The following is a 26,916-nucleotide window of genomic DNA, read 5'->3' as shown; positions in this document are numbered from 1 at the left end:
GACTGACTATAACAGTCTAGGACAATGGAAGGCTAAAAAAAATAGGAACTTGGATCCTGTTGAAGAATATATAAAGAGAATGTCTACCAGCAGGAGAATTTATTAATGGCAGTGAATCAGGTGATACCCTCAAATCATAGGGTTATCAAGTGAAAAGTCCAATCATACTTTATTCCTCATGCTACATATTTTAGCATAATGAAGCCAGATGGGGTGACTGACAAAAAGATCTTGTGATATAAGCAGAAATTGGTGAATAGAGAAGAAGGTGGACTAATTATCAAGAAAGACACATAATCAATAGTCAGCTGACTTCCTCCATTGGCATCTATAATAGGTCATAAGTTGGAGTTTATCCAGAGAGTTATCACCAGTAAAAGGAATAGAGATTGGGCTATACAAATAATAATAACAATAATAACAGTTAACATCTATATAATGCTTTGGGCAGCTAGATGCTACCCTGGAGTCAGGAAGATGAGTCTTCCTGAATTCAAATCTGACCTCAGCACTTACTGGCTGTGTAACTCTGAGCAAGTCACTTAACTCTACTTGTCTCAGTTTTCTCATCCATAAAATAATCTGGAGAAGGAAATGACAAACCATTCCTTGGTATCTTTGCCAAGAATACCCCAAATGGGGTCATGAATAGTTGGACATAATAATAATATATAATGATTTAAGGTTACAAAATGCTTTATATATGTTCTCTCATTTAATCCTCACAACAACTCTGTGAGATGAGGAAACTGAGACTGGGAGACATCAATTGACTAGTTCAGAGCCACACAATAAACACATGAGGCAGAATTTGAACTCAGGTATTTTTGTGATTAGTTAGTGGTCTTTATGTTTTGGGGGAGTTGTCTTGCTTGGTAAAAAGTAAAAGTTACAAAGAAACCAATTTCATTTCAATGTGAAGAAAAGCATCCCTAATATTTATAGCTGTCTAGAAACATAACAGACTGCCTCAGTAAGTAGTCATTTCCCCATTACTGGTTATTTTCGAATCAAAGTTGGATGACTATTTGTCAGAGATATAATAAAGGGAGTACTTAGGTAGGGGTTAGAATAGATTGCCTGTGAAATCCCTTCAGAATATGAAATTGTAAGATACTGTGATATAGTAGCCTCTTGGATATCTGTTTACAGAACTGGAAGTAATTTAAAAAGATAAAAATGTGATTTTTTTCCCTACTTTTCCCACTGTTTATTTCCCCCATTCTTCTCTAGCCAATTTATTGTGACTCAGAAACCAGAGTTGGAGTTTTTCTATTGAATGTGAACAATAACACTTGGCCCTTATCCCACTGGTAGCCTTGGAAACAGATCATTGAGCAGAGCAGCTACATTCATGTGCCCGAGAGGCAGAACAGTCCAGAGTAATGTTTCCTATCTCCCAAAACACTGAATATTAGTAAAATTTCTAAATTCACCATCATGGGATGTTCAGTCCTCAAGTCTTAGAATTGCAGTTCTGGGGAGACATTGATAGGAGGAATAGAAACTGCAGAGAGGGATCAACTCAATGATTCAAAGATCAGGAAAGAAAGGAAAAAGTCAGCTTTTTAAAGTCATAGGTTTCCAAACCTAAGAATGTTTTGTGGTAAGCCTTTGTTGACTGGCAAAAATTTCTTTTAGGCTAGAACTAGTTCAAGAATTGGTGATGAGTAAAATATGACTGAGAGTTTGGAGGCTAAGATTATAGTTCTATCTTATCCCATTCACTGAGCTATGTGAAATAGGAAAAGTCACTTACCCCTTTCACTTAGCCTCAATTTTTCTCCCTTGAAAATAAAGAATTAGGACTATACAACTTCTTAAGTTCCTTTCTAAAGGTCTGTGATTTTTAATATCTTCCCCACTCACCTAAATTACTGGGTGGTTGCATTGATGAAATGATAAAACAAAATGCCTGATGAAACAAGAAAGATGCATATAGAAATCATCACCATCACAACAACATGGAATCATAGAATCTCAGCAAATGAAGGGATTTCAAAAATCACATAGTCCAAACTACACCTGAAAAAGCATCCCTTTTATAATATGTAAGCCATACCTTTGCTTGAAAATTTCAAGAGAGAGTGTTCTCTATGGAGGCAGCTCTTTTGAATGACTCTAATTCTTAATAAGCTTTTCCTTACATCAAACCCAAAATTATTTCTTTGTTACTTCCAACCTTTGAGCATAGTTCTGCTCTTTGGAGCAAAGCAAAACTTGAATTCTTTGTCCACATGGTAGCTTTTCAAAGACCTGAAGACAGCAGTCCTATATTATTTAAGGCTCTTATCGGGACTAATGCTGATTACTTTCAAAGATTCTGACATGACATTAATTCCAAACCTTTTAAAATCCTGCTTGCTCAATACTTTCTAGTTTATTAGTGTCCTTCCTAAAATGCAAAACTCAGAATGGAGTTCAGTATTCTAGATGTGGGCCAACCAGGACTAAACTCCATAGTCCTAGTATCATTCCTGTCTTAACATAGAGTAAAATTGCATTCTGTTGTCTCAAATATATTCCACTAACCAGGATTTTTTTAATCATTGATTTTTTTTTAAATGAAAATATTTTATTTTTTCAATTACATGTTAGTCAATTTTAGCCTTCTAAATTTTTCTTTTCTTCTTTCTTTCTCCCTTCTTTCTTTCACCTTTCTCCTTCCTTCCTTCCTTCTTTCCTTCCTTTCTTCCTTTCACCTTTCTCCTTCCTTCCTTTCTTTCTCCCTTTCTTCCTTTCTTCCTTTCTCCCTTCTTCCTTCCTTTCTTTCTTTGTTTCTTTCTCTTTTCTTTCTTTCTTCCTTTCTTTTTCCTTTCTTTCTTTCCTTCCTTTCTTTCTTTCTTCCTTTCTTTCTCCTTTCTTTCTCCTTCCTTCCTTCTTTCCTTCCTTTCTTTTTCCTCTCTCCTTCCTTCCTTCTTTCTTTCTCCCTTTCTTCCTTTCTCCCTTCTTCCTTCCTTTCTTTCTCCTTTCTTTCTCCTTTCTTTCTCCTTCTTCCTTCCTTTCTTTCCTTCCTTTCTTTCTCCTTTCTTTCTCCTTCCTTCCTTTCTTTTTCCTTTCTTTCTTCCTTTCTTTTTCCTTTCTTTCTTTCCTTCCTTTCTTTCTTTCTTCCTTTCTTTCTTTCTTTCTCTTTTCTTTCTTTCTTTCTTTCTTTTCTTTCTTTCTTCTTTCTTTCTTTCTTTTTCTTTCTTTCTTTTTCTTTCTTTCTTTCTTTCTTCTTTCTTTCTTTCTTTCTTTCTTTCTTTCTTTCTTTCTTTCTTTCTAACAATTTTGAGTTCCACATTTCCTTACCCCTCTCCCTTCCTATTTCTCTCATTGAGATGATAAGAAATTTGATAAAAGTTATACATGTTCCTCGTATCTTTTAAAAATGAAATCTTGCTTAGTTATATTTCTCTTACCTGGTACCATCTATATATTTAATCAATTGATTATTAAAAATGTTAAATAGGCTAAGCACAGATCCATGGAGCCCTCTGTAGGAGATCTCCTTTCAAGTCAAGACCAATCAAAGCTACTTTTGGGGTCCAGACATTCAACCCCTTCCACATCCAAGGAAAGGCAAAAAAAAAAAAAAAACTATTTTGTGAGTTGCCTTGAAGTATCAGAATATTAAAATACATAAGAAAATAGGTTAAAAGTCCCAAATTTTTTGTGGTTTTGCATAACCTGACCCTGACAGACCTTTCAGTTCCTTAGAGCAAATAAGGATGCTTGATGCTCCAACCATGTGATTTTCCATCACCACAGAACTTTCTGAACTGCTGTTTGTTTTTCTTTCAGTTACTACCAAAAACAAAGGTTATCCTAGTAGCCACTGATGAAATCAAATGCCACAGAATCTTTGCAATAACTTCTGGATCTGCTTCCCTATTTTCAGCAACTAGTGGACAAAGTTGGCATAATACCAAGAAAAAAAATTCTTTGGCTCTAATTTGTTCTTTTTTTTTTTTTTTTAAATCTTGACTTTGGAACAGATACAATATCCTTTTGGTCTCTTATTTCAATTCTTTACATTTCATTTCAGTGAAAGTATTAGTGATAACTTCTCTACCTTCATCCTCCAGAATTCCTCTATTACTACTTCCCTTAGAGTACAACATTAACTTTACCAGATAAATAGCAGTCTAATTAATTTTGAAGGCAAAACAAAGGCTTTTTAAAGTAACAACAAACAAACTTTTATCAAGATCAAATGATTGATAGAAAAAGCCTAGTTTTAAGTATAAGAAAACTTTTTTTAAAAAACATTCTTAAGGAAATAAATTTAAAGTGTTCTGAAAAGAACCCAAGAGAGAGAAAGATGAAAAAAAAAATCTTGGCATCTTAGAAAAGATGACATCTGGAAAAATGCCCCAGAATCCTATAAAACAATCTGGCATAAAGACTAGAAGACTAAATAAAAAGTACATAAACAAAGGGGATCAAGAGATATGAAGTAATTGTGAGATAGCAATCCATCACAGAGTGTAATTACAGTAAATCAATTAATCAACAACAAGTTATTAGGCATTGAATACATGCCAGACAGTGTGCTAAGTATTGAGGATTCAAGAGTAAAACAATCTAGATGGACAGGTTTTAGAGCAACATTGAAAATAAAATTTAGAATCAAAGGGCATGGTTTTGAACCTTATCTGTAAAACAAATAACAACAAACAATAAGAGCAACAAACATACCTGTAATGCCATGACAGCTCTGAAGAGAGCAGGGACAGGTTGGCATTTTCGAGCATCCACTAAGATGACCAGTCCCAGATCCCTCACTTCCTTCCTGTAAAGAGAAAAGCAGTATGACTTTTAATTGTACATTTAAAATATCTTAGCAAGAAAGGGTATTCCTAACATTTCAATAAGACAAAGATGATCTTTAAAGTTATTTGTGGCTCTCTAACTACAGTACTATACTGACAATCAGGCCAATTTTTCATCACTATAAGGGCACACTATAAGGGCACACTTAATGAAAATGAAGATTCCTTCTAATTTAAAAAAAAATGAAATAGATGTACTTGTAGTTTAGACATTTGTAAAAAAGCTCCTAGAGATCATTTGCTAAGGCTATCTTAGAAATGGCATTCATTAAAAAAAAACCTTCTCGGTACTCTACCATGTTATACTCTTCCATGACCATGTAACAATATATTTTTTTTCATTAAGAAAACTTTCATCAAACTACAGATAAAATGCTTGACAGAAAGAGCCTGGTTTTAATCCTAAGGAAACTTTTTAAAAAACACTACCAAGAAAATAAATTTAAAATGTTTTGAAAAGGACTTAGGAGAAAGAAAGAAGGAAAAAATCCTTAATATCTTAGAAAAGATGGTATCTGGAAAAATGCCCTATGGAACAATCTGGCATAAAGACTAAAAGATTAAATGAAAAGTACATAAACAAAGGGGATCCATAGATATGAAGTAATTGTGAGATAGCAATCCATCACAGAATGTAGTTACAATATATTAATTAATCAACAAGAAAATATATTTAAAGTGTTTTGAAAAAGACCGAGGAGAGAGAGAAAAAAAAAAACAGTATCTTAGAAAAGATGGTATCTGGAAGAATGCCCTAGAATCCTATGAAGCAATTTGGCATAATGACTAGAAAACTAAACAAAAAGTACATAATAAAGGGGATTTAGAGATAGAAAGTAATTGTGAGATAGCAATCCATTGCAGACTTTGATTTTTAATGAAACAATTAATGAATAAGAATTTATTAGACATCTAATACATATCAGGCACTGTTCTATGTGTTGAGGATTCAAAGTAAAACAATCTAGATGGACAGAGTTTAGAACAACATTGATTATGGAATTTAAAATCAAAGGACCTGGCTTTGAACCTCATTCTTTGTGTCATTCTGAGAAAATCACTTAACTTCTCAAGCTTGATTTCCCTTACCTGTAAAATGAGGGAGTTGTGATTTCAAATGTTCTTTCTAGCTATAAATCTTATGATCTTAAAAACAAGAAATTGTCTACATGATCACTGACCTTGATTTGATTCATCATACTCTTGAAAGAGACAAAATGATATTTTGACTCATATCAACTATATATATTATCTTAAAAGAACAAGACAGAAAAGACTTATGACTTTTTGGTTTTTATCCAAACTAAAATGGAAAGGACCTGAAAGTCAGCCAAAAATTGCAGGGTCTATAAGTGAATTGAGAAAGTAAAAAGTATGTTAGGATTCTGCCCAGGAAAAAAAATACTAAAGAGATATGAATGGAAAGAGACCTGAGATCTAGGTAAAGACTTAGGGAAATATATATGTCTGACCCTTGTGCATTTATATGTGTATGTGTGTATATACATATACATATTTATAAATGATAATATATACACACATATATAAACATGTCAGCCATGTATATATCATATGGATAATTCTGATTTTTGGCCAAGAAGCACCAAGATTTGTTTTGAAAGTCATTGATCCAAAGTTGAGGTATTTAAAGGGTAGATCAAAGCTTGGTTTATCCTAGCTATCTACAGTGGAAAAAATATTGATAGAGTTTGGCAAAAGATGGTACCAGAGCAGGAAAACCTGGGTTCAACTCCTACTTCTGGCACTTTCTGGTGTGTCACTGAGTAAGTATCTTTGAACATTAAAGCTTTGGTTGACCTAAAATTAAGTAATAGGGTGAACTGAAGGAAGAAAGTAGATATCCTTAAAGTCTGTAATTCCCATTTTTTTTTGGAGATTTGATATAATATGCTTATTAAAAATTTTTTTTCTGAGTAGAGCTCATTATTTGACTATTTTGACTATTTGAAATTAGAGTGAATTAAACTAATTTTGCTTCTTTCTTCTTTTTTTTTTAATTTCAGGATATTTCTTGCAGAAACCAAAAAAACCTCTGGTTAAAGATGTTAATGGAACAGAGAATTAGATGAGGGAATGGAATGGTAGACCCTTTAACAACAGGATTGGGATAAGTGTTCTAGGCCTTCAAGCTATGACTCTTCCTTTAGAAATTCTGGTACAATACCATTCTTGGCACCTAAGTGTCAGGAAATATGAGTAAAGAAAGTCTCTTTTTACTCTCCTTATTCTCAGGAGATTTGACTGCATTTACAGATAAATAACCAAAGGATAATTAATTATTATAGCACACAAAATTCAGAAATGAAAACATGGTATTATTATTATCATCACAATCAAGCTTGTTATCATTATTAACATCACCTACCATTATCATCATTATCATTATTATTGTGAATGTTATAATTATTAATATTATTATTGATCACAGATGTAATCTTATCAGTGTTAGGAATTCCAGATGTAGAAGCTACTTACATCAATGTAATTTATTGAGAATTTATAGGATTAGAGCATTTCTTGGGATACTAAAGGACTAAATGACTTACTCATTGCCACAGAGTATGAGTCAGTGATAGAACTTAATATGGACTTAACAGCACTTAATAGACAACACTTCATCTTCCCCTCCTCTTTCTCTTCCTCCTTCTTGCAAAAAAGCACATTTATTTCACCTAAGTTCTTTTTATAATTTAATCTATTTTATTTCCCCCCAATTACATGTTAAACTGATTCCTGTGTTAATTTTGTCTCCCTTACTAGTCTGTGCCAGAGGATAGCAGGAAATAAGATTGGGGCTAGATCATGAAAGGCCATGAAACTTAGAAAGTTGATGCCAGTAGTGACTTCCTTTTTTCTTGTACTTGTCTAAATCTATCAAGATATATGAGTCTATGTTGCAGCATTTCTATATTTAAACTAGGGAATTATACAGGATTTATTTAGAAGACAAGACTAAAAAGTTAAATTAACCCAACTACTAAACATATTGAATGAAATTTGCATTTCATTACACCTGGAAAGGAAGAAAAACTCCATAAATAAACAAAAGGCTTTCTCAGATTGTGCCATCACAACTTAATCTGAAAGCAGAAGAGCAAGCTGGTCTGACCTGGGGATGCTGTAGAGATACATCAAAAGGCGGGTGAGCTCACTGCTTGAGAACTGCTCCTTTGACCAGAATGCACTTCTGGTGCACACCTGTATCACTGCCCTCCCATTACGGTCTCTGGTTCCTGCAAAAACAAAAAGTCATCCCTGAGAAACCTGTGTACCAGATGACAAAGAAATGGAAAGGCACAGTGTTAATCTGGCCTGGATCCCATTCTTGGCTTCACATGAAAAGTGGTGAGCAACAACAGCAGGGAATTAATCAGTCGGAATGTAAACATAAGTGTTTGTAAAATAGTTTCAATAGCATCTAATGTGTGTAGTTTGGCTTGAACTGAAGCGACTGGCAAGTTTTAGAAGGTGCTTGTGTGGACAGAGATTTGGATATAACTTACCAGGAATGGAAATGACTCCAGACTGAAGCAATTCTTGGTTGATTTCAAGTAACTGATTGGGCAGCTTATGATAAAAGTCTCCTGTGTTTGTAGACAATGGTTCACTCTCACAGGGCAGCGATTCAGGGGATACATTCGAAAATGTGTTGGACTCATGGCTTTGGAAGCTGTTATTTGCATCTCTTATGGATGTATTCTGAAGAATATCTAGACAAATGAAAGAGACTTGGTTGAAAGGAAGATTTTTTTCTTTCTGGTTAAAGATGTTTATAATAGGTACAAATTCAAAAATTATGCACAAGAAAATAAAAGGTTTATGGATGGCTTTCTAGTCAGCTTCAAACCGTGCTGCTGCATTCCACACAAAGGACAGGTCTGGATCTTATCGTTGACTGCTGAGAGTTCATGCTAACTGACCTTGGCCCACTGTAGCTATCTGTCTTGGCTCTACTTCTAGCTCTGGGAACAGTAATCAAATCAATTCTATGCTCCTGAAAAGAATGGCAGTCAGTTATTCTATGACTCAACTCATTATGTCATTTCCTAGACCAAAATACTCTTTCCTTTGCCACTTCTCTACTAAATGTGTTGCCTTCCCCATTAGAACATAAGCTTATTGAGGGAGGAGACTACTGTCTTTTGTTTTATATATTTGTATTCTCAGGGCTTAGCACAGTTTGTGGCATATAATAAATGCTTAACTAATTTATTTTCATTCATTATGACTATCTGGTCCAGAACAATTTTGCTTAATTAGATGTTCCTAAAAAGTTGGCCATAAATGAAAATTTTAAAGTGTAGCCTTAAAAAAGCATACCAGGAAATTCATTGCTTAAAAATAAAAAAAAAAAAAAAAACACAAAAAGTCCTGCATTAAACATTTTGCAAAGTGAAGACTTTTTAAAAATATGAATAATCATCCCCCTAATCAAGATATTTTTAGATTTTTATATAACTAACATTTATAAACATGTAACACTTTACAATTTACAGAATATTGTATTTGAGCTAATGTTTTCTTAAATTAAAATTTTATTTAAATTCAATAAATTATAAATTTGGAACACTCTCCTAGATGTTGGCAGAAATACAAGGATGAATTAAGACATGGTCCCTCCTTTCAAGTTACTTAGAATTTTGTAAGGGAGATAAAATTGTGAAACAAATGTATATAATACAATGAACATAAGTGCATAAGACATTCAACCAATAAACACACATATATATTTCTATAACTTTTCCTAGAATACTTTGATCTTTCTCTTTCCCCCCTCTTCATTCTCTAACTTGTGTTACACATTCATATATGTGTCAAATTTCTAAGTAGAGTATAAACCTCCTTGGGGGCAAAAATGATTTCATTTTCAACTTTTTTTTTTTTGCTTTGTAGAGTCTAAGTAAGATCTTATTGGGAAGATCATTAAATACCATATGGAAAAGATGGCCTTTGACCTGGTTAGGAAAGAATAGGTGGAATTTCAATAGATAGAGATATACATTGTGAAGATAAGGTGTTCAGGTATAGATCTATATGTTGCCCCTGGACTCAGATAGCTCTGAAGGGGAAAGTGAGGTAGGTGACCTTGCACAGTCCTTCCTCCCTTAAATCCAATTCACTTGCATGTCATGGCTTCACATCCCTGATGTCATGATCCTCTTTGAGAACAAAGGACACATAACAACAACAACATGAACAAATTCATGTATGAATGCTAAGAGTTAAGGAAATGGAGGGTATGTTTGAAGCACAATGGAGGGCAGAGTCTGAGAAGAGAGAAATTAATCAAATCCTTAACATTCAAAGGAATGAAGACTAAAACAATTTTTAGATTCCTTTCACAGCTATCAAATTAGAACAAATATTTTAAAACTACAAAATTCAATGGTGGGGTAAACAGCATGCTATTAGATTTTTGGTAGACTTGAATAAAAGGTTATGTTTGCATATATACAGGCTTGCAAAAGAGGAAGCATAGTGATATTCTGTCAAATGTATCCTGAAATCATTCCTGAAAGAAAATAATGTTTCTTTTGCCGCAGCAGAAAATGGACAGAACCCCTTAGCAAACTCTTATAAGGCCTATGATTTACTCTGTTTAAAACAAAAGTATTTAGATGACCTTACAATATCAGCAACAAAACTGTATTCTATTAAAAAAATGTTGAAATTCCACCCATTCTTCCTTAACCAGGTCAAAGGCCATCTTTTTCATATGGTATTTAATAATCTTCCCAATAAGATCTTACTTGGACTCTACAAAGCATAAAAAGTTGAAAATGAAAAAAATATATAATTTGTACTTTGATTAAGTGATTACACTAGCAAGATTATATCCTGCTATTTCTTTTAAAAGAAACCTTTTTCTACAGAACTATTATCAGTTCTTTGAATTTGTAAAAGGGAAAAAATAAAGAAAGCCATTTGTTAAATGATTAGGGAAACAGCTTAATAAACTATAACCTAAATGTAATATAATATCACAGAGCCACTTAAAATATGATGATATGAAAGATACAAAAAGCTATATTAATATAAAGTGATATAAAAGTGAAAACATAAGATCATATATAGCAATGATTACAATAGAAAAAACATAAAAATTTTATAAATACAAAGAAATCTAAAGGAAAAAAACAAACAGATGGTAAGTTTGCAATTTTTTTTTAAAAAAAGCAAATATTTCGGATAATATTGCTTTGGGGAAGATTTTACTCTACATTGGATTTGTTCATTTCTGCGTATCTAAAATTCTTATTATGTGTAACAAAAACTGTTTATAATAAAAAAGAAAATATAATAAAAATGCATTCGCAGGGGTTGGAAGGAGACATATAAAATAATGTTGGAACCAGATTGTAGATGACCTTAAATTTCAGGAAGTAAACATTCCTCAATAAGTAGTTAAAAGGTTTTGATTAGAGAAGAGATATTATCAGATCTGTGCAGAAAGATTAATCTGGTAATGTATAGTATTAACTGGGAGTTGGAAGGAGAAGAATGGTGAACCTGAAATCAAAGTTGGAAAGCTCTAGGCAACAAAGGACTATACTAAGGTGATGGTGATATGAGGAGAGAGAAGACTAACATATTGGGATGGTGATAGGAAGAAGCAGAAGAGTAATATATCAGGAAATATATTAAATATAAATATATAACCCTAAATTAAATAACATAATTTAATTAATCTAATTCATTAAGTGGAATGAATGGATTAGATTATGTGAAGTGTGTGATATTAAATATAAATGTGTAAATATATATATATATATATTTTAAAATTAGAATAAATTAACTAGACATGGAAGTATGTCCAAACAATGACAAAATATATCCTATATAATGAAGAAAGTTGTATACAGACTTTGCTGTTATAAAATCATGGACCTAGATCTAGAAGTATTTCAGAGGCTAGTTAGTCTACAATTACCTTATTACCCACTCCCATCTTACTGATGTATACAGTGAATCCCAGGAATGTTAAAAGATGTGTCCAAAGTTATACCATTAATAAGCACTCAAAGGCTGAAATTGAACTCATGTCTTCTGATTTAGCCTTGTATGCCCCAATTTCCTCATCTGTAAACTGAGCCGGAAAAAGAGATGACAAATCACTCCAATGCCAAGAAAACTGCAAATGAGATCATGAAAAATCAGACAGGACTAAAAAAACAAGTGACTTCTGATTTCAGAATCAATGCTCATTTCCCATTCTACCACAATTCCATCAAATTTTGCCATGATAAGAGAAAATAATTTTTATAGATTACTGGTTTAACTGAATTACCTCTGATCCAAGGAATCACCCCAAGAAAAATGCCACAGATTGCAATGATAGAAAGAACAATGGATTTGAAATAGAAAGGCAAACTCTGCTACTGACCACCTGCATAGTCTTGGTCAAGGTCCTTCTTCTCTCCAGACCTCCTTTCTTTCATCTATATAAATAAGGGAATTAGACTATATGATCTATAAGAGGCCCTTAGTTCTACATTCTATATTTTTTGTGACTATAAAGGCAAGGGAAGTGGAGTTTTAGTGTGGGAGCACAAATTTGTTAATAGACATTGTTCTATATACCTATCACATCACATGAGTGAGACATTTTAGAAATAGGACACTGATTTATCAAAAGGTCCCCAACCTAGGGGATGAGAAAATTCATGAAAACTTAAAATTGAGTCCTTACAACACTCCCAAGAACAAATTTATTCTTTCTTTATATATGCAATGAATGTTAAGTAGACTGCAAAATACCAAGAATTGGCATTCTGACTTCAGTGATTCATGTATATATCAGCATTATCCTCCCTGAAGTAATTAAGGTCTTTGGGTCAGAGATAAGTAAATAACAAATTCCTAGAATGGATTAGTAAGATAATGTATTGTTGTTGTGCAGTCCTTTTAGTCATGTCTGACTCTTTGTGACCCCATTGAAGTTTTCTGGCAAAGATACTTGAATGATTTGCGATTTCCTTCTCCAGCTCATTTGACAGATGAGAAAATTGAGGCAAACAGGGTTAAGTTAGTTACTTAGCATCATACTCCCAGTAAATTTTTGAGGTTGGATTTGAATTCAGATCTTCCTGACTTCAGCCTTGGCACCCTATCCACTGTACCATTTCTAAATTAGCTAGCTCTAAATTTATAGAGTAGAGAAAACCTCCAAAAGTTAATTTTTTTCTTTTGAAATACAGCATACGGATTGGTGTATGCCCCAAGAAAATCAATGACAGAGAGATCCTATATATACCAAAATATCCATAGCAGAATTTTTTGGTTGTATGAAAAAAGCTGGAAATAGAATGAGTTCTCATCTAGTGGACAATGGCTGGATGAATTATAAAATATGAATTAATAGTATGTTGTTTTGCCATAGGAAATGAATGTGAGTAATTATAGGAAATGTGAGAAGAGTAGTGGAAAGAATAATGGATCCATAATCAAAGATCTAAATTTAAATTCACTAACAAAATGACTTTGATAACCCATTTAATTTCTCTGGGTTTTAGTTTCTTCATTTGTAAAATAATGCACTTGGAATAGAAGTAATAGGAGAATCAAGATTTGCAAATACTTGGAAGATCTTCTCCAAAGAGTTGTGAGGGAAGTAAGAAAAGTGAAAAGAACAAGGAAACATTTGTTAAGTACCCACTACGTGTCAGGAATTTTGCTAAACCTTTTCAAATATGCTTTTAAAATTTCTTTTAAAATGAGTCATCACTGTTGCTGTGATAATAATAAATATTATTAATATTTAACTCCAGATGAAAAACAAATAGCAGAAAGGTGGGAGAAGCTAATTTTTTAAACTGGAAAACTGCTTTCTCTTTTTTATTTAAAACTTTTTTTATTTTGGTTTTTTTTTTTTGGAAAGCCGCTTTTTTCTGAATAGAGAGGATCTGTTTTGAGGAAATTTATATTTTTGCTTGTGTAGCTCCTTTTAGTATCTTCTGTGTCAAGAGAACTTTTTTGTTGGATCTAATAGCTAAAAGAGATGCTAGGTGTCTCAATCAATAGAGCACTAGACCTAGAGTCAAGAAGTTTTGAGTTCAAGTCCAGCCTCAGACAACTATTAGCCATATAATCTTGAGCAAGTCACATAATCTCTCTTTGCCTTAATCCATAATAGAAGGAAATGACTAATGACTACAGAAAACCCATAGACAGTAAGTTCTATGGGGTCATGAAGAGTTGAACATGACTGAACAAGAAAAAATAGTCTAAAACAGACTGATTAAATCCCCTGCAATTGTACAACTTAGACAACAGAAGGAAGCAACCAAATGAAACCCTAGGAGACTAAGAAGGCCCAGATAGGATTTATGCCTTAGATATATTTAGGATGAATTAAAAATGGAAATTCTAGTCAAAATCTGAGGATATAGCAGGTTTGCTTTTAATTATATTTTAGACTACTAAGATACAGCTTAGAATCTGTTTTTAATACTTTTAAAACTCACTTTGTCATCTTGAAATATTAGTTTTGTTATATTTTCTGTGATTGAAGAATCAGATATGGTAATATAATTAAATATGCTATTATAAAAAGGATAAATATGAAATACATCAATAGGGAAAGACCTATATAGTGATAGAAGTCTAGAGCCAGAATTGAAAGTATATATATAAAATCTCAATTGAAATTACATATATATATATATATGCCCTAAAGTCAGGAGGACCTGTGTTCAAATCTGGTCTCATACTTAAAACTTATTAGCTGTGTGATCCTGAGCAAATCACCTAATTCTAAATACCTCACCAAAAAAAAATCAGGTTAAAAAAAATATATATATATATATATACATACATATATGTTTATATATTTATATTCATCTATATATACAAATAAAGATCTATATCTATATCTATATCTATTTGCTTTATACCTGTGATTTCAACAATGTTGGGATTATCCTGAAGTAGAAACTCCTTTCAGTAAGGCAGATAGCATTCAACACATTGTGGTAGAGAGATACTTGAGGTACTGAGAAATTATGGAACTTAAAATATATGTCATAAAAAGCATTTGAATCTAATGCTTTCTAGTGGGCCTTCTAACCATTCAGCCATTTTAACCAAAAATATAATATGCTATTATGTCATCCTACCATGTTTTATTTAGTCATTTTCTAACCATTGGAAATATAACAATCCTATTTTTCTATAACAATGATAGTGAATGGTGCATAGTGAACTGAGAGAACTAATTGATTTTGGAGTCAGGAGGTTTTGAATGAGGTCAAGTTCCATTTGTGGAATATAAATGAGGAGTTAAGAACATGATCTTGACTGACATGATAAGTGACATATAATAAACCCTTTTTTGGTTTTATTTGTTGTTTCTTAATTCTGAGAATCATAAATCTAGAGCTAGAATGGACCTCATAGTGTTGGGGTCTTATTCATGCATCATTTAATGACCCCAACAGTAGGGATAGTTTTGTAGGCACAAGATCTGGGTTAAAATCCTACCTAATTTTAATAACTATGTAACTTTGGGCAAATACCATAAACCTTCCTGTCTTCCATTTCCTCATTTGTAGTCAATCAATAAATATTTATTGGTACAGGCTAAGAAACAGAGTAGTTGATGAGTGGAGTAATTTAGGTTCACAACATACAATAGTCAATGACTACAGTAATCTAGTATTTGAGAAACTCAAAGACTCCAGCTTCTGGGATAAGAACTCACTATTTATTGCTTCTCTGTCTTTAGGCTAAGATAAGTGTAGAACTCACTATTTGACAAAAATTGATGATTAAATTGGAAAATAGTATGGCAGAAACTAGACAATGACCAACACTTAACACCCTATACCAAGATAAAGTTGAAATGGATTCATGATTTAGACATAAAGAGTGATGCTATAAGCAAATTAGGAGAACAATGAATAGTCTATCTCTCAGATCTGTAGAGAAGGAATGAATTTGTGGCCAAAGAAGAACTAGAGAACATTATAAAATGCAAAATGGATAATTTTTGATTATATTAAATTAAACAGTTTCAGTACAAACAAAACCGAAGTAGCCATGATTAGAAGGAAAGCAGAAAACTAAGGAAAATTTTACTTCCAAGGGTTCTGATAAACCCTTTCTAAAATATATAAAGAATTGACTCAAATTTATAAGCATGCCAGCCATTTTCCAGTTCATAAGTTGTCAAAGGATATGAACAGACAATTTTCAGACGAAGAAACTAAAACTATTTCCAGTCATTTGAAAAAATGCTCTAAATCACTATTGATGAGAGAAATGAAAATTAAAACAACTCTGAGATAACCACCACATACCTCTCAAATTGGCTAAGATGACAGGAAAAGATAATGACAAATATTGGAGGGAATGTGGGAAAACTGGGATAGTAATTCATTGTTGGTGGAGTTGTAAACTCATCTGACCATTCTGGAAAGCAATTTGGAGCTATGTCCAAAGGGGTATCAAACTGTGCATATCCTTTGATCCAGCAATGTCTCTATTTTTTTATTTTTAAAGCTTTTTATTTTATATTTAAAGTTTGTGTTTCATATTTTTCCCCTCCTAACTCCCCTAGATACTAATCCAATATATGTTATACATGTCAAAATATATGTTAAATTCAACATGTATAAACATTTATACAATTCTCTTGCTGCACAAGAAAAATCAGATCAAAAAGGAAAGTAAATGAGTAAGAAAACAAAATGCAAGCGAATAACAACAAACTAGCAATGTCTCTACTGGGTCTGTATTCCAAAGAGATAATAAAAAAGGTAAAAGGACCCACATGTGCAAAATTGTTTGTAGAAGTCCTTTTTGTAGTGGCAAGGAACTGGAAATGGAGTGGATGCTCATCAGCTGGGCAATGGCTTAATAAGTTATGGTATATAAATGTTATGGAATATTATTGTTCTATAAGAAACAATCAACAGGATGATTTCAGAAGGCCTGGAGAGACTTATATGAACTGATGCTAAATAAAGTCAGCAGAAGCAGGAGATCTTGGTACACAGCAACAGCAAGATTATATGATGATCAATTCTGATGGATGTGGCTCTTTACAACCATGAAGTGATTTAGGCCATTTCCAATAGACAAGTGATGGAGAGAGCCATTTATGCCTAGAGAGAAGACTGTGGGTACTGAGTGTGGATTTCAACATAGTATTTTCATCTTTTTTGTTGTTTTTTGCTTGCTTTTTTTCTCATTTTTTTCCTTTTTGTGTGATTTTTCTTGTGTTGCATGATAAATGTAGAAATATATATAAAAAATCGCACAAGTTTAACATATATTGGATTACTTGCTGTCTAGGGGAGGGACAGGGAGAAGGGAAAGAAAAATTTGGAACAAAAGATTTTGCAAGGGTGAATGTTGAAAATGCATGTTATTATATTTTTTAAAAGACTTTGATGGAGTTCTCTTGCAAATCCATTTTATTGTGAGTGATTTTTGATTCATTTGTGATTTGTTCAGCTTCCTTTTCTAAGATTTTGTTTGTGTCATGTATAAAATGTCCTGTTCAGTTGTTCTGTACAATTTATTTTTTCTAACTATATATCCAATTTATGTGAATGAAAAAATTGTTTTTATTTCTTCTTCATTGGTTGGGAATTCAATTTTTGCGCTTTTATACTAATAGATTGATTTTGTTTTTTCTTTTGTTAAAGCAAATTGTGTATGTGTGTGTGTGTGTGTATATATATATATATACACATATATACACATACATACTTCTTAAGCATATACTATGTACCAGGTACTGTGCTAAACACCGAGGACACAAAAAGCTGCAAAAGGCAATCCCTGTTCTCAAGAAGTTCACAATTTAACAAACATATAAATATGTAGAAACAAATTCTATATAGGAAAAACAGGAAGTAAGTAAGAGCCAGTATAATTAAGAGGAGTTAAAACAGATAGAAAGTGGTATTTTACTTAAGTCTTAAAGGAAGCCAGGGAAGTCAATAGGCAAAGATAAGGAAGGAGAGTTTTTCAGTCATGGGGAATAGCCAGAGAAAAAGTTGGGAGTCAACACATGGAATGTCTTATCCCTGAGAGTATCACCTGATTGAAGAATATATGGAGGGGTATAAAATATAAGAAGCCTGGAAAAGTAGATGGGGCTATATTACTGAGAACTTTGAATACCAAAGAGAGCATTTTTTTCTTTTATCCTGGAGGCAATAGGGAGACAATGAAATTTATTGAATGGGGGGGGGGGAGACATGATAGAACCTGTATTTTAGGAAAATTTACTTTGGAGGCTGAATGGAAGATGTTTAGAGTGGGATGAGACTCAAAGCAGGCAGATCTACAAGCAGGCTATTGCAATAATCTAGGCATGAAGTAACAAGGTCCTGCACTAGAGTGGTGGGAGCATTAGAGGAGGAAAGGAGGAATATTTGACAGATATTTCAAAACTGAAATTGACAGGCTTTGGCAAAAATGTGTATATCTGAGATAGTAAGTGAGAGATCACAAGGAATCCAGGTTGACTCTCAACTGGTGTGCCAGTGACTAGGAGGATGGTATTGTCCTCTGCAGTAATTGGGAAGGTGGGAGAGAATGGTTAGGAGGAAATATAATGAGTTTGATTTCAGACATGTTAAATTTAAAATATCTACTGGCCATTTAGCCCAAGATATATGAAAGGAAGTTATAAATGGGAAATTAGGTGGCAGTAGAAAGGTTAGCACAGGAAAGATCTGACAACCGTTAGAATAAACATGGAAATTGCATCGATGGGACCTGATGAGATTGCCAATGATATAGTATAAAGGGAGAAGAGAAGGGGACTAAGAACAGAACTCTGAGAGACATCTGTGATAGAGAACATGGTCTGGATGAGGATCCAGTAAAAGAAACTGAGAAGGAGCAGTGATATAGGTGGGAAGAAAACCCGGTATCCTAGAAACCTACAGAGAACAGAGTAACAAGGATGAGTATGATCAACAGCATCAAAGGCTACAGAGTGATCAAAGAAAAGAAATGCTGAGAAAAAGTCATCTATAAAATGAGGAGTTGTCCTCCATAGCCTCTGAGTTCCTTTGTGGCTAAAGATCTATGGCCACATGATCAAGTCCATGATAACAAAACTCTAGCTTTTGCATGATCTCATAACTGATGACTGATACACAGCACTTAGTTTAGAAGCTAGAGTGAATTATTCTTAAGTTCCTAAACAATGTAATGATACATATTCAGATAGGCTTTGGGATATTAAATGTGATCTGTTTGGGACAATATTGAGAAGGGCAATATACCTATATGCATTCCCTCTGGGAATGACCAGTGGCACCTATTATATGTTAAACTAAAGATCAAGGATAGAATGAAAACATTTATTTAAAGGTTTTATGGTTTCATCAGAAACCGGAGTATCATTCTGGCAGCTTTGTGAAGGTTGGATCAAAGAAGGGAGAGAGTTGAAGCACAGAGATCAATTAGGAGGCTCTTCCAAAATGAGAAACTTGACCAATGTTGTAGATAGCCAGGTGAGAGCTGAGAAGATGCCAGACATGTTGTAGAGATAAGTTTGATAAGGTTTGGCAAACAATTGGCTGTGAAGTAGGAGGGTAAAGAATTGACCCCAAGATTGCAAACTGGAATTAATGGCTAGGAAATTTAGAAAACAGGGAGTTGGATGGAATAGGGGTAAAAAGAGTTTTGTTTGATTGGACATGATGACTTTAGGATGTGCTCTTCTTTTTGGTTGATATAATTTCCCTAGACCTGGGACTTGGCTCCACATCCTGGGTTTCAGTGCTCTTCCCTTTGCTAATTGATTTTCTGGCCCTGAAACCATGATTTCTACTGCCAAATTCTTTTGGCTAGACCAATGCCTAGCCCTGTCTTCTGTGCTTTGTTCAGTCCTGCTTCCTTCTAGACCCTGACAATGTTGTTATAAATGGGACAAGGGCTGGATAATTGGCTGGCATCTCAGAAAATGGGAGCTGCAATCCAGTTTTAGCTTGCTGATGCTTACCTGACCCATGACTGGGTTCTCAGGTAAGATTCTGCATTTTCATGGTCCTTTATCATGAAGAGATCCACAATGGTGGCTCTGAGATGATGCCGGGGCTGGAGCCATCAATTAATACCATATTTATACTAATAAAAAAGGAGATTCCCTGGTATAGTCTCATGACATGTTGTTTTCATGAAAGTGCCAAGAGTACAGAAAACACACAGCGTTCTTCATACCACAAAAACAAAGCAACACATTATTGGTTTAAGGATCAAAAGAGCTCAAAAGCTGTCTCTGAGTCAGACCACAAATGAACACTGACTCAACTGAAAACAAAGCTTTTCAACCCAAGAAACCAGCTGCGAGGCTCTCTCTGTGTTTGTCCAAGAAGCACTCCTGAGAACCACAGACTGTTTTTCAGTCTGGCGTTTTCTGACCTTGTCTCTTGCCTTGCAGTGAGATTCCAGGACAGATGCTTGAGATTTTGTGTTTCTATGGAATACTTGAGAGTCCATGCCCAGAACAAGAGAGTGCAGGTATTCTCAGGACTCAGTTTAGACTCTTTAACAAGGGAGGGGGACTACATAGTTGAAAATGATCAGTTCCAAAAAGACAAAAAAGGGGAGTATATCCCCTGTGGTCATAGCCTCTATGCTTTGAGCATTTTTGTTTGCTTGAGACAGCTGCTCTGACCATTTAGAGATCTGCTTCTCTAGATTCCTGGGCACACCTGCTCTTAATATTTACCCACCCATGTCTAGCTGGGTGTATAAGTATAAGACAGAAGACAACTAGCCTCTGCCCTTGGATCACTTATAACATCACTGAAGATTTCCTTATTTACATTTTGTTCTACTTGTCCTGAACCTGCCTGCTACCTAGATCAGACATGGGGTCTTTGGTTTTTTATTTTTAATAATAACTTTTTTATTTTTAAAATACATGCAAAGATAGTTTTCAATATTCACCCTTGCAAAACCTTGTATTCCAAATTTTTCTTTCTCCCTTCCTCCAGTCACCCTCTCCTAGACTGTAAATAATCTAATATATGTTAAACATGTACAATTCTTCTATACATATTTCTACATTTATCATGCTGCACAAAAAAAATAGATCAAAAAGGAGAAAAAATGAAAAAAAAAAACAAGCAAACAACAAAAGTGAAAAAAAAAGACTATGCTGTGATTCACATTCAATCTTAGAGCTCCCTGTTTGTCCACTTCTTTGGTTTGGAGTTCATGACATTGACCTTGGCTGATTCCACAGACTCTGCTTACTGTCTCTCAGCCCTTCCTGTTGCTGGTATCCTTGGACACTGGACACATCCTCTTCAAATGTATTTATTCTCAGCACTGATACACTTCTCTTCTGCTGATTGACTTCCTGGCTTTGACCCTATAGATACAAGTCTAGACTCCAGGTCTTGATCTCTCCTGTTTAGTAAAGAGTCATGACCTGGTGTTGACAATCTGAACAGATATATAATCAAACTGACAGGAATATAAATTTCATTCAGTTACTTATTTCTCTCACTGGAATGGAGAATTTACTAAGATTACTGGGAAGCAATTCATTACAAGTAAGGTGACTGGCTTGAAGAGAAAAGGATAAGGTGTGAATCTTAGAGTGTATAAATAGTACTGACACATAAATGGAGAGGATTTTTAAAAAAATGATTATTCTGCAACTTAAAAACAAACAAAAAATCTAGGATTGCAATAAAGTCTATTATAAACTTGAAAGTCCTTTAGGATTTCTCTTATATCTTCCGGTGTAGCTGGATCTGTTTAATACTCATTAATGTATTGTTACAGGTCTTCAAATGAGCTTTCACTTCAAATTATGCTAACATTCTGTTTAAAAGAGAATTTAACCAGATACACATCATTTGAAGCATACCTACATGCTAAGTAAGAATCTTTTACAATTACTTTTAAAGCCAGTTTGAGCCATACAAGAATTCTGTCTAGGCACTCCTCATTTTTTGACTACAATGGTATTATTGCCCAGTTTGATGAACAATACCTTTCACTGAGTGGCTTTATTTGTTTGTTTGTTTATTTATTTATTTGCTGAGCAAATTGGGATTAAGTGACTTGCCCAGGGTCATACAGCTAGGAAGTGTTAAGTGTCTGAGGTCATATTTGAACTTAGGTCCTCCTGACTTCAGGGCTGGTGCTCTATCCACTGCACCACCTAGCTGCCCCTCTAAAAGTGGTTTTAAAAATATTTTCGTGTGAATTATCATATTTGTTAAATAAATGGTTGCTAAACTTCTAGGTGATACAAAGCTAGAAAGGACAGCCGATACATTAGAGAATAGAGTTAAGCCCCACCAAAATCTTGATGGGCTAAAGTTATAAGCATAAGAAAATAAAAGGAAATTTAACAGGAATGAATATAAATTTCAATAGATGAATTTTAAAAGTCAGCTTTATAAGAACAAGATAGGTAGGGGGGCCAGGGGGTGGGAAAAATTCTGGTAAAAAATCTGGGGGTTTTAGTAGACTACAAAATGAACTGATTACTTGATCTGATAAGTAAAAGAACTAAAGACACGTATAGTATAACGGATAGAGTCCTATACTACATGCAGGAATGTCTGGGTTCAAATCCTGTCTCTGATACTTACTAGGTGATCATGGCAGTCACTTAAACTCCCTGAATATTAATTTCTTCACCTATAAAAGTGGAATAAGTTGTATTATTATACTCCTTCCTAAGACTGTTTTGAGATTCAAATGAGATTATGTAAAGAACTTTATTACTAATATTAATTATTATACTTAATTACATTTTAATATATAATTATGCTATTTATCTATATGATTATATAATCAATATACCGAGAAGCAAAGAGTTCAGAATGGAGGAAATAATTTTACAACACTCAACTCTGATCAAACTACTTTTGGTTTGTTGTAAGCATTGATATAGCTTATATATAAGCAAAGTATAGACAAGAAAGAATTCATCTGGAAGGCAGTAAGAAGGATACTGAGAAAATAGAAGGGCATGCCATCTGAGGACTGACTGAACAAAATGGAAAAGTTTATCAAGGAGAAGAGAAGATTTAAGGGAATCACTGCTTTCAAGTATTTCAAGGATTGTCAGGAGGAAAGATTAGACATAGCTTACTGTGCTCCAGAAAGCAGAAATAGGAACAAGGTGAAGAAACTACAGAGAAATAGATTTAGGCTAAGCACAAGGTTAAATTTCCCAATAATTAAAAGTGTCCAAAAGGATGATAAGCTACCTTGGAAAGTAGAGAGTTCCCCTTCACTAGATGCCATTGAACAGTCACTGAGGGATCAATTATTGGTTCTGTAGAAGATAATATTACACAGTTTGGGGCAGGAGTTCTTAAACAAGTCCTTTTTTTTATCCTGGACCCTAAGTCCATGAATTCTTTATCAGAATGTTTTTAAAAGTATAAAAAAACCACATAGAATTACAAATTACAAAAAAGGAAAGCAATTATTTTGAAATACAGTTATCAAAATATATATTTTAAAAACTAAGTTCAGATCACAGGTTAAGGAAATAGGGCTTCTTAAATTTTTTCCACTCATAAGCCTTTTTCACCTGAGAATTTTTAATGTGACCATGGGTTTATAGGTATATGAGAGGCATAAAAATCAAACATCATAATTTTGCAATCCCCACATTCAGTTATGAGACCCCATATGGGATCACGAACCACAATTAAAGAAGCTAGAGGTTAGAGGGTCATTAGAATTCTTTCTAACGTAAGATTCAAAAATCCTGTGCAGTACAGGTGGTATTGTACCTATAATATAAATGAGGAAACAGAGTAAGAGATCTCTTAAGGAAGTAAAAATTAAATGTTTTGCCCAGGATCACACTGCTCACTATTAAATGTTGGACTCCATGCACCAAATTACTTCTAAATAACAATATAAATTAATAAAATCCCACATTAAAAATCAAGATTTGCTACCACTGAGGACATTCAAAAGAATATGCCACAGACTGTGGAGGTGGTTGTAAAGGAGGAGTTTCAAAATATATTTTAAGCAATTTCTATATTGTTGGAACAAGCGTGAGGCTATCCAAGGTGACTCCTTTGAAGGGTACAACATTCATTTCACTGAATGAGTTCTGGTATATTTGCTAAAGAACCAGCCACCTGCTACTTTCTAGTGATACCTGAGAATATAGGATCACAGATCTACATGTAAGAAGGGACCTCAGAGGCCAGCCCCTTCATTTTAAAGATGAGGAAATGAAATGAGAAAAGTGAAATGATTTGCTAACCGTCACACAGGTATTAAGAATTAGTGAAAGAATTTGAACTGGGTTTTTTATAAATATGATTTTTAAAACTTTTTTTAGGTTTAACCACACAAACACTCTTTAATTTGATTAGTCTACAAACATTTCTTAAGTATTTCCTAGGATCCAGGCATTGTGCTAATTAATTTATGTTTTCACAGTAATGAGAAAATGGTAATTACAGAGAGAGATAGTGGCAGATTGGAACAAGATTTTTTCTCTTAAGAAAGCCCTTTTGTGAGCTTTTGAAATATACAATGTTGTCTAAGCCAAGCAACCAAGGCCAGAGTCCAATTTTGCCTTGCATGTAGAAGTCACTTTATCCTTGTTTTTTGAATGAATGAATTGGATCAGAGCATGAACTAGTAGCATTGTTAAAATCCAAATGTCCAAAGAGTCCAAATGGCATTCCTGACCTGATCATCCAGAACCACACCTATAGAATAATGTTCTACATAAAAACATAAAACATAAAAATGTTATCCTTTGGATAACAGCCTGACCACCTAAATAAAATATGGTTTGCATATTATTGTGTCATCCTGGGAAAGTCACTTAACTCTGCCTCAGTTTCCTCATCTGTAAAATAAGCTGGAGAAAAAAGGGGCAAATCGCTTCAGTATCTCTGCTAACAAAACTTCAAATGAGGTCAAAGAGTTGGACATGACTGAAATAACTGAACAACATGGAGCAATTATGGTTTACATTACCATGTTTAATTCCTATAACAACCTTTTGAGTTTTGGGGATTCAGCTATCAGCCACATTTAATAGATTATGAAAACTACAGAGATCAAATGTCTGTCCCGAGGTCATACAACTGGTGAGTAGCTGAGGTGGAGTTACGAGTCTAGGAGTAACAAGTTTTGAGTTTATTGCCATTACTCTTTCCACTCTACCCCATTGCTTCCCATAAAGAAAGTGAGAATAAGAGGCAGAATAGAATGAATCCCTATTAGGAAAATTTCCCATGGGTGCAGTGCAAAAAAAGGATCAAGTTTAAAATTGGGATTACCAAAATAGGCTTGCCAACCATAGCATGTCAACTACTGATAATAATCAGCGTTGTGTGCTCATCCAGATAAAAGTATATTACTCAGTTAATTAAGTGTTCTTGGCATAATTACATATATGAAGCAATAGACAGTGTTTCTAATAGAGCTACAGAGTATTTGAAATGTTGAGGCAACTTATAAAAGTTATTTGAGCTTGATATTTTGTCTCGTGCCAATAGTATTGTCTAATACAATCATTTCAAGCCACCATGGATCAAACTTTAAATGTGGTCAACTGATTAAACTTTCGAAATGGCTGGGACATCCAGCTATCCCACTTTACATTCTAGTGACATTAATGATTATTCAGTGATCAACTTATCTTATTCTATACAGTTAGGCTTTTGGACACCAAATCTCCTATTATAGAAGAACTTATATACTTCCATGACCGTACACTAATAATTGCTTTCCTGATCAGCTCATTAGTACTATATATTTTTTGTTTTTGTTTTGTTGTTGGGTTTTTGTTTGTTTTTGCTGAGGCAATTGGGTTTAAGTGACTTGCCCAGGGTTACACACCTTGGAAGTGTTAAGTGTCTGAGGTCAAATTTGAACTCAGATCTTTCTGACTTCAGGGCTGGTACTCTATCCACTGTGCCATCTAGCTGCCCCCTATATGTTCTTATTTTAATACTAATAACGAAAGCTAACAAGTACCATAAGATGCCCAGAAAAGGAAACAATTTGAATGATTATGACCTCTGTTATTTTAGTACTAATGGCCCTACCTTCTCTTTGCATTCTTTATACAATGGATGAATTTTATAACCCTACTTAACAGTCAAATCTATGGGTCACCAATGATACTGAAGCTATGAATATACTGATTATGAAGATCTTACATTTGACTCATACATGATCCCAACTCAAGACTTTTTATCTGATCATTTTTGACTCTTAGAAGTTGATAATTGAGTAGTTCTCCCTATACAATTTCTAATTTGAATGTTAATTTCATCAGAAAAAGTCCTCCACACGTGAGCTATTCTATCATTAGACTTAAAGGCAGACACTATCCCAGGACAATTAAATCAAGCCACTCTAACCTTAACCTGCCCAGATATCAATTATGGTCAATGCTCAGAAAGTTGCTCAGTTTTATTGCTCTTGTTTTAGAAATAACCACTTTACAATATATTTTTAAAAATGATCTTCCAGAATAGTCATTTTTGAGAAGCAAGTGCAATATTTAAAGAGCTCTAATTACTCCTCAAAATCAATACTTCTATATGATTCTTAATCATCACCCTAATGATCCTTGGACTATTCTGTGCATATCAACCAAAAATAATAAGTCAAGAACTAATTTCTATTTTCCCTCTTGATAATATCATTAAAATTCCAGAATTACCACTTCATTAAGAAAAAAAAAATCAATGAAAATCTATTTGCCCCGTTCATCATCCCTATTATCATAGGTATTTCAACCTTACCCATTATCATTTTATTTCCATGTCTAATTCTCTCAGCCTCTAAACACTGACTTCCAAAGTGAATTCAAACTCTATAAATCTAACTAATTCAACTCATTACTAAACAAATAATATCTATCCGTACAAATTAGATCAAATATGAGCTCTAATAAGAATATCACTAATTTTATTCATTGCCTCTACTAAATCTTCTAGGCCTTCTTCCCTACTCTTTTACTTTAATTACATAACTCTCAATAAATATCTAATGGATATAATATGTCAGTAGACTTACATCATCAGCAAATCTGAAGAATGATTTCATGTAGAAATAAATGAATAAGGATATGTGTATAATGTATACA

The 26,916-nt window shown here is 33.7% G+C and overlaps 1 protein-coding gene across 1 annotated transcript in view; it reads right to left on the bottom strand.

The window, feature by feature from the left end:
* The window catches only part of PLEKHG4B (pleckstrin homology and RhoGEF domain containing G4B), a 207,233-nt gene that overhangs the window by 72,812 nt on the left and 107,505 nt on the right, over nucleotides 1-26,916 (bottom strand). Inside the window, exons 4-6 of the mRNA XM_051969770.1 lie at nucleotides 8,339-8,545; nucleotides 7,945-8,068; nucleotides 4,681-4,774 (exon numbers count right to left, since the gene is read on the bottom strand). Of these exons, the coding sequence (XP_051825730.1) occupies nucleotides 4,681-4,774; nucleotides 7,945-8,068; nucleotides 8,339-8,545 (425 nt within the window). The remainder of the gene's footprint in view (nucleotides 1-4,680; nucleotides 4,775-7,944; nucleotides 8,069-8,338; nucleotides 8,546-26,916) is intronic.

This window comes from Antechinus flavipes, chromosome 1 (genome assembly GCF_016432865.1).
Source record: "Antechinus flavipes isolate AdamAnt ecotype Samford, QLD, Australia chromosome 1, AdamAnt_v2, whole genome shotgun sequence".
Taxonomy (NCBI): domain Eukaryota; kingdom Metazoa; phylum Chordata; class Mammalia; order Dasyuromorphia; family Dasyuridae; genus Antechinus; species Antechinus flavipes.
This window is presented reverse-complemented; position numbering and strand designations above follow the sequence as displayed.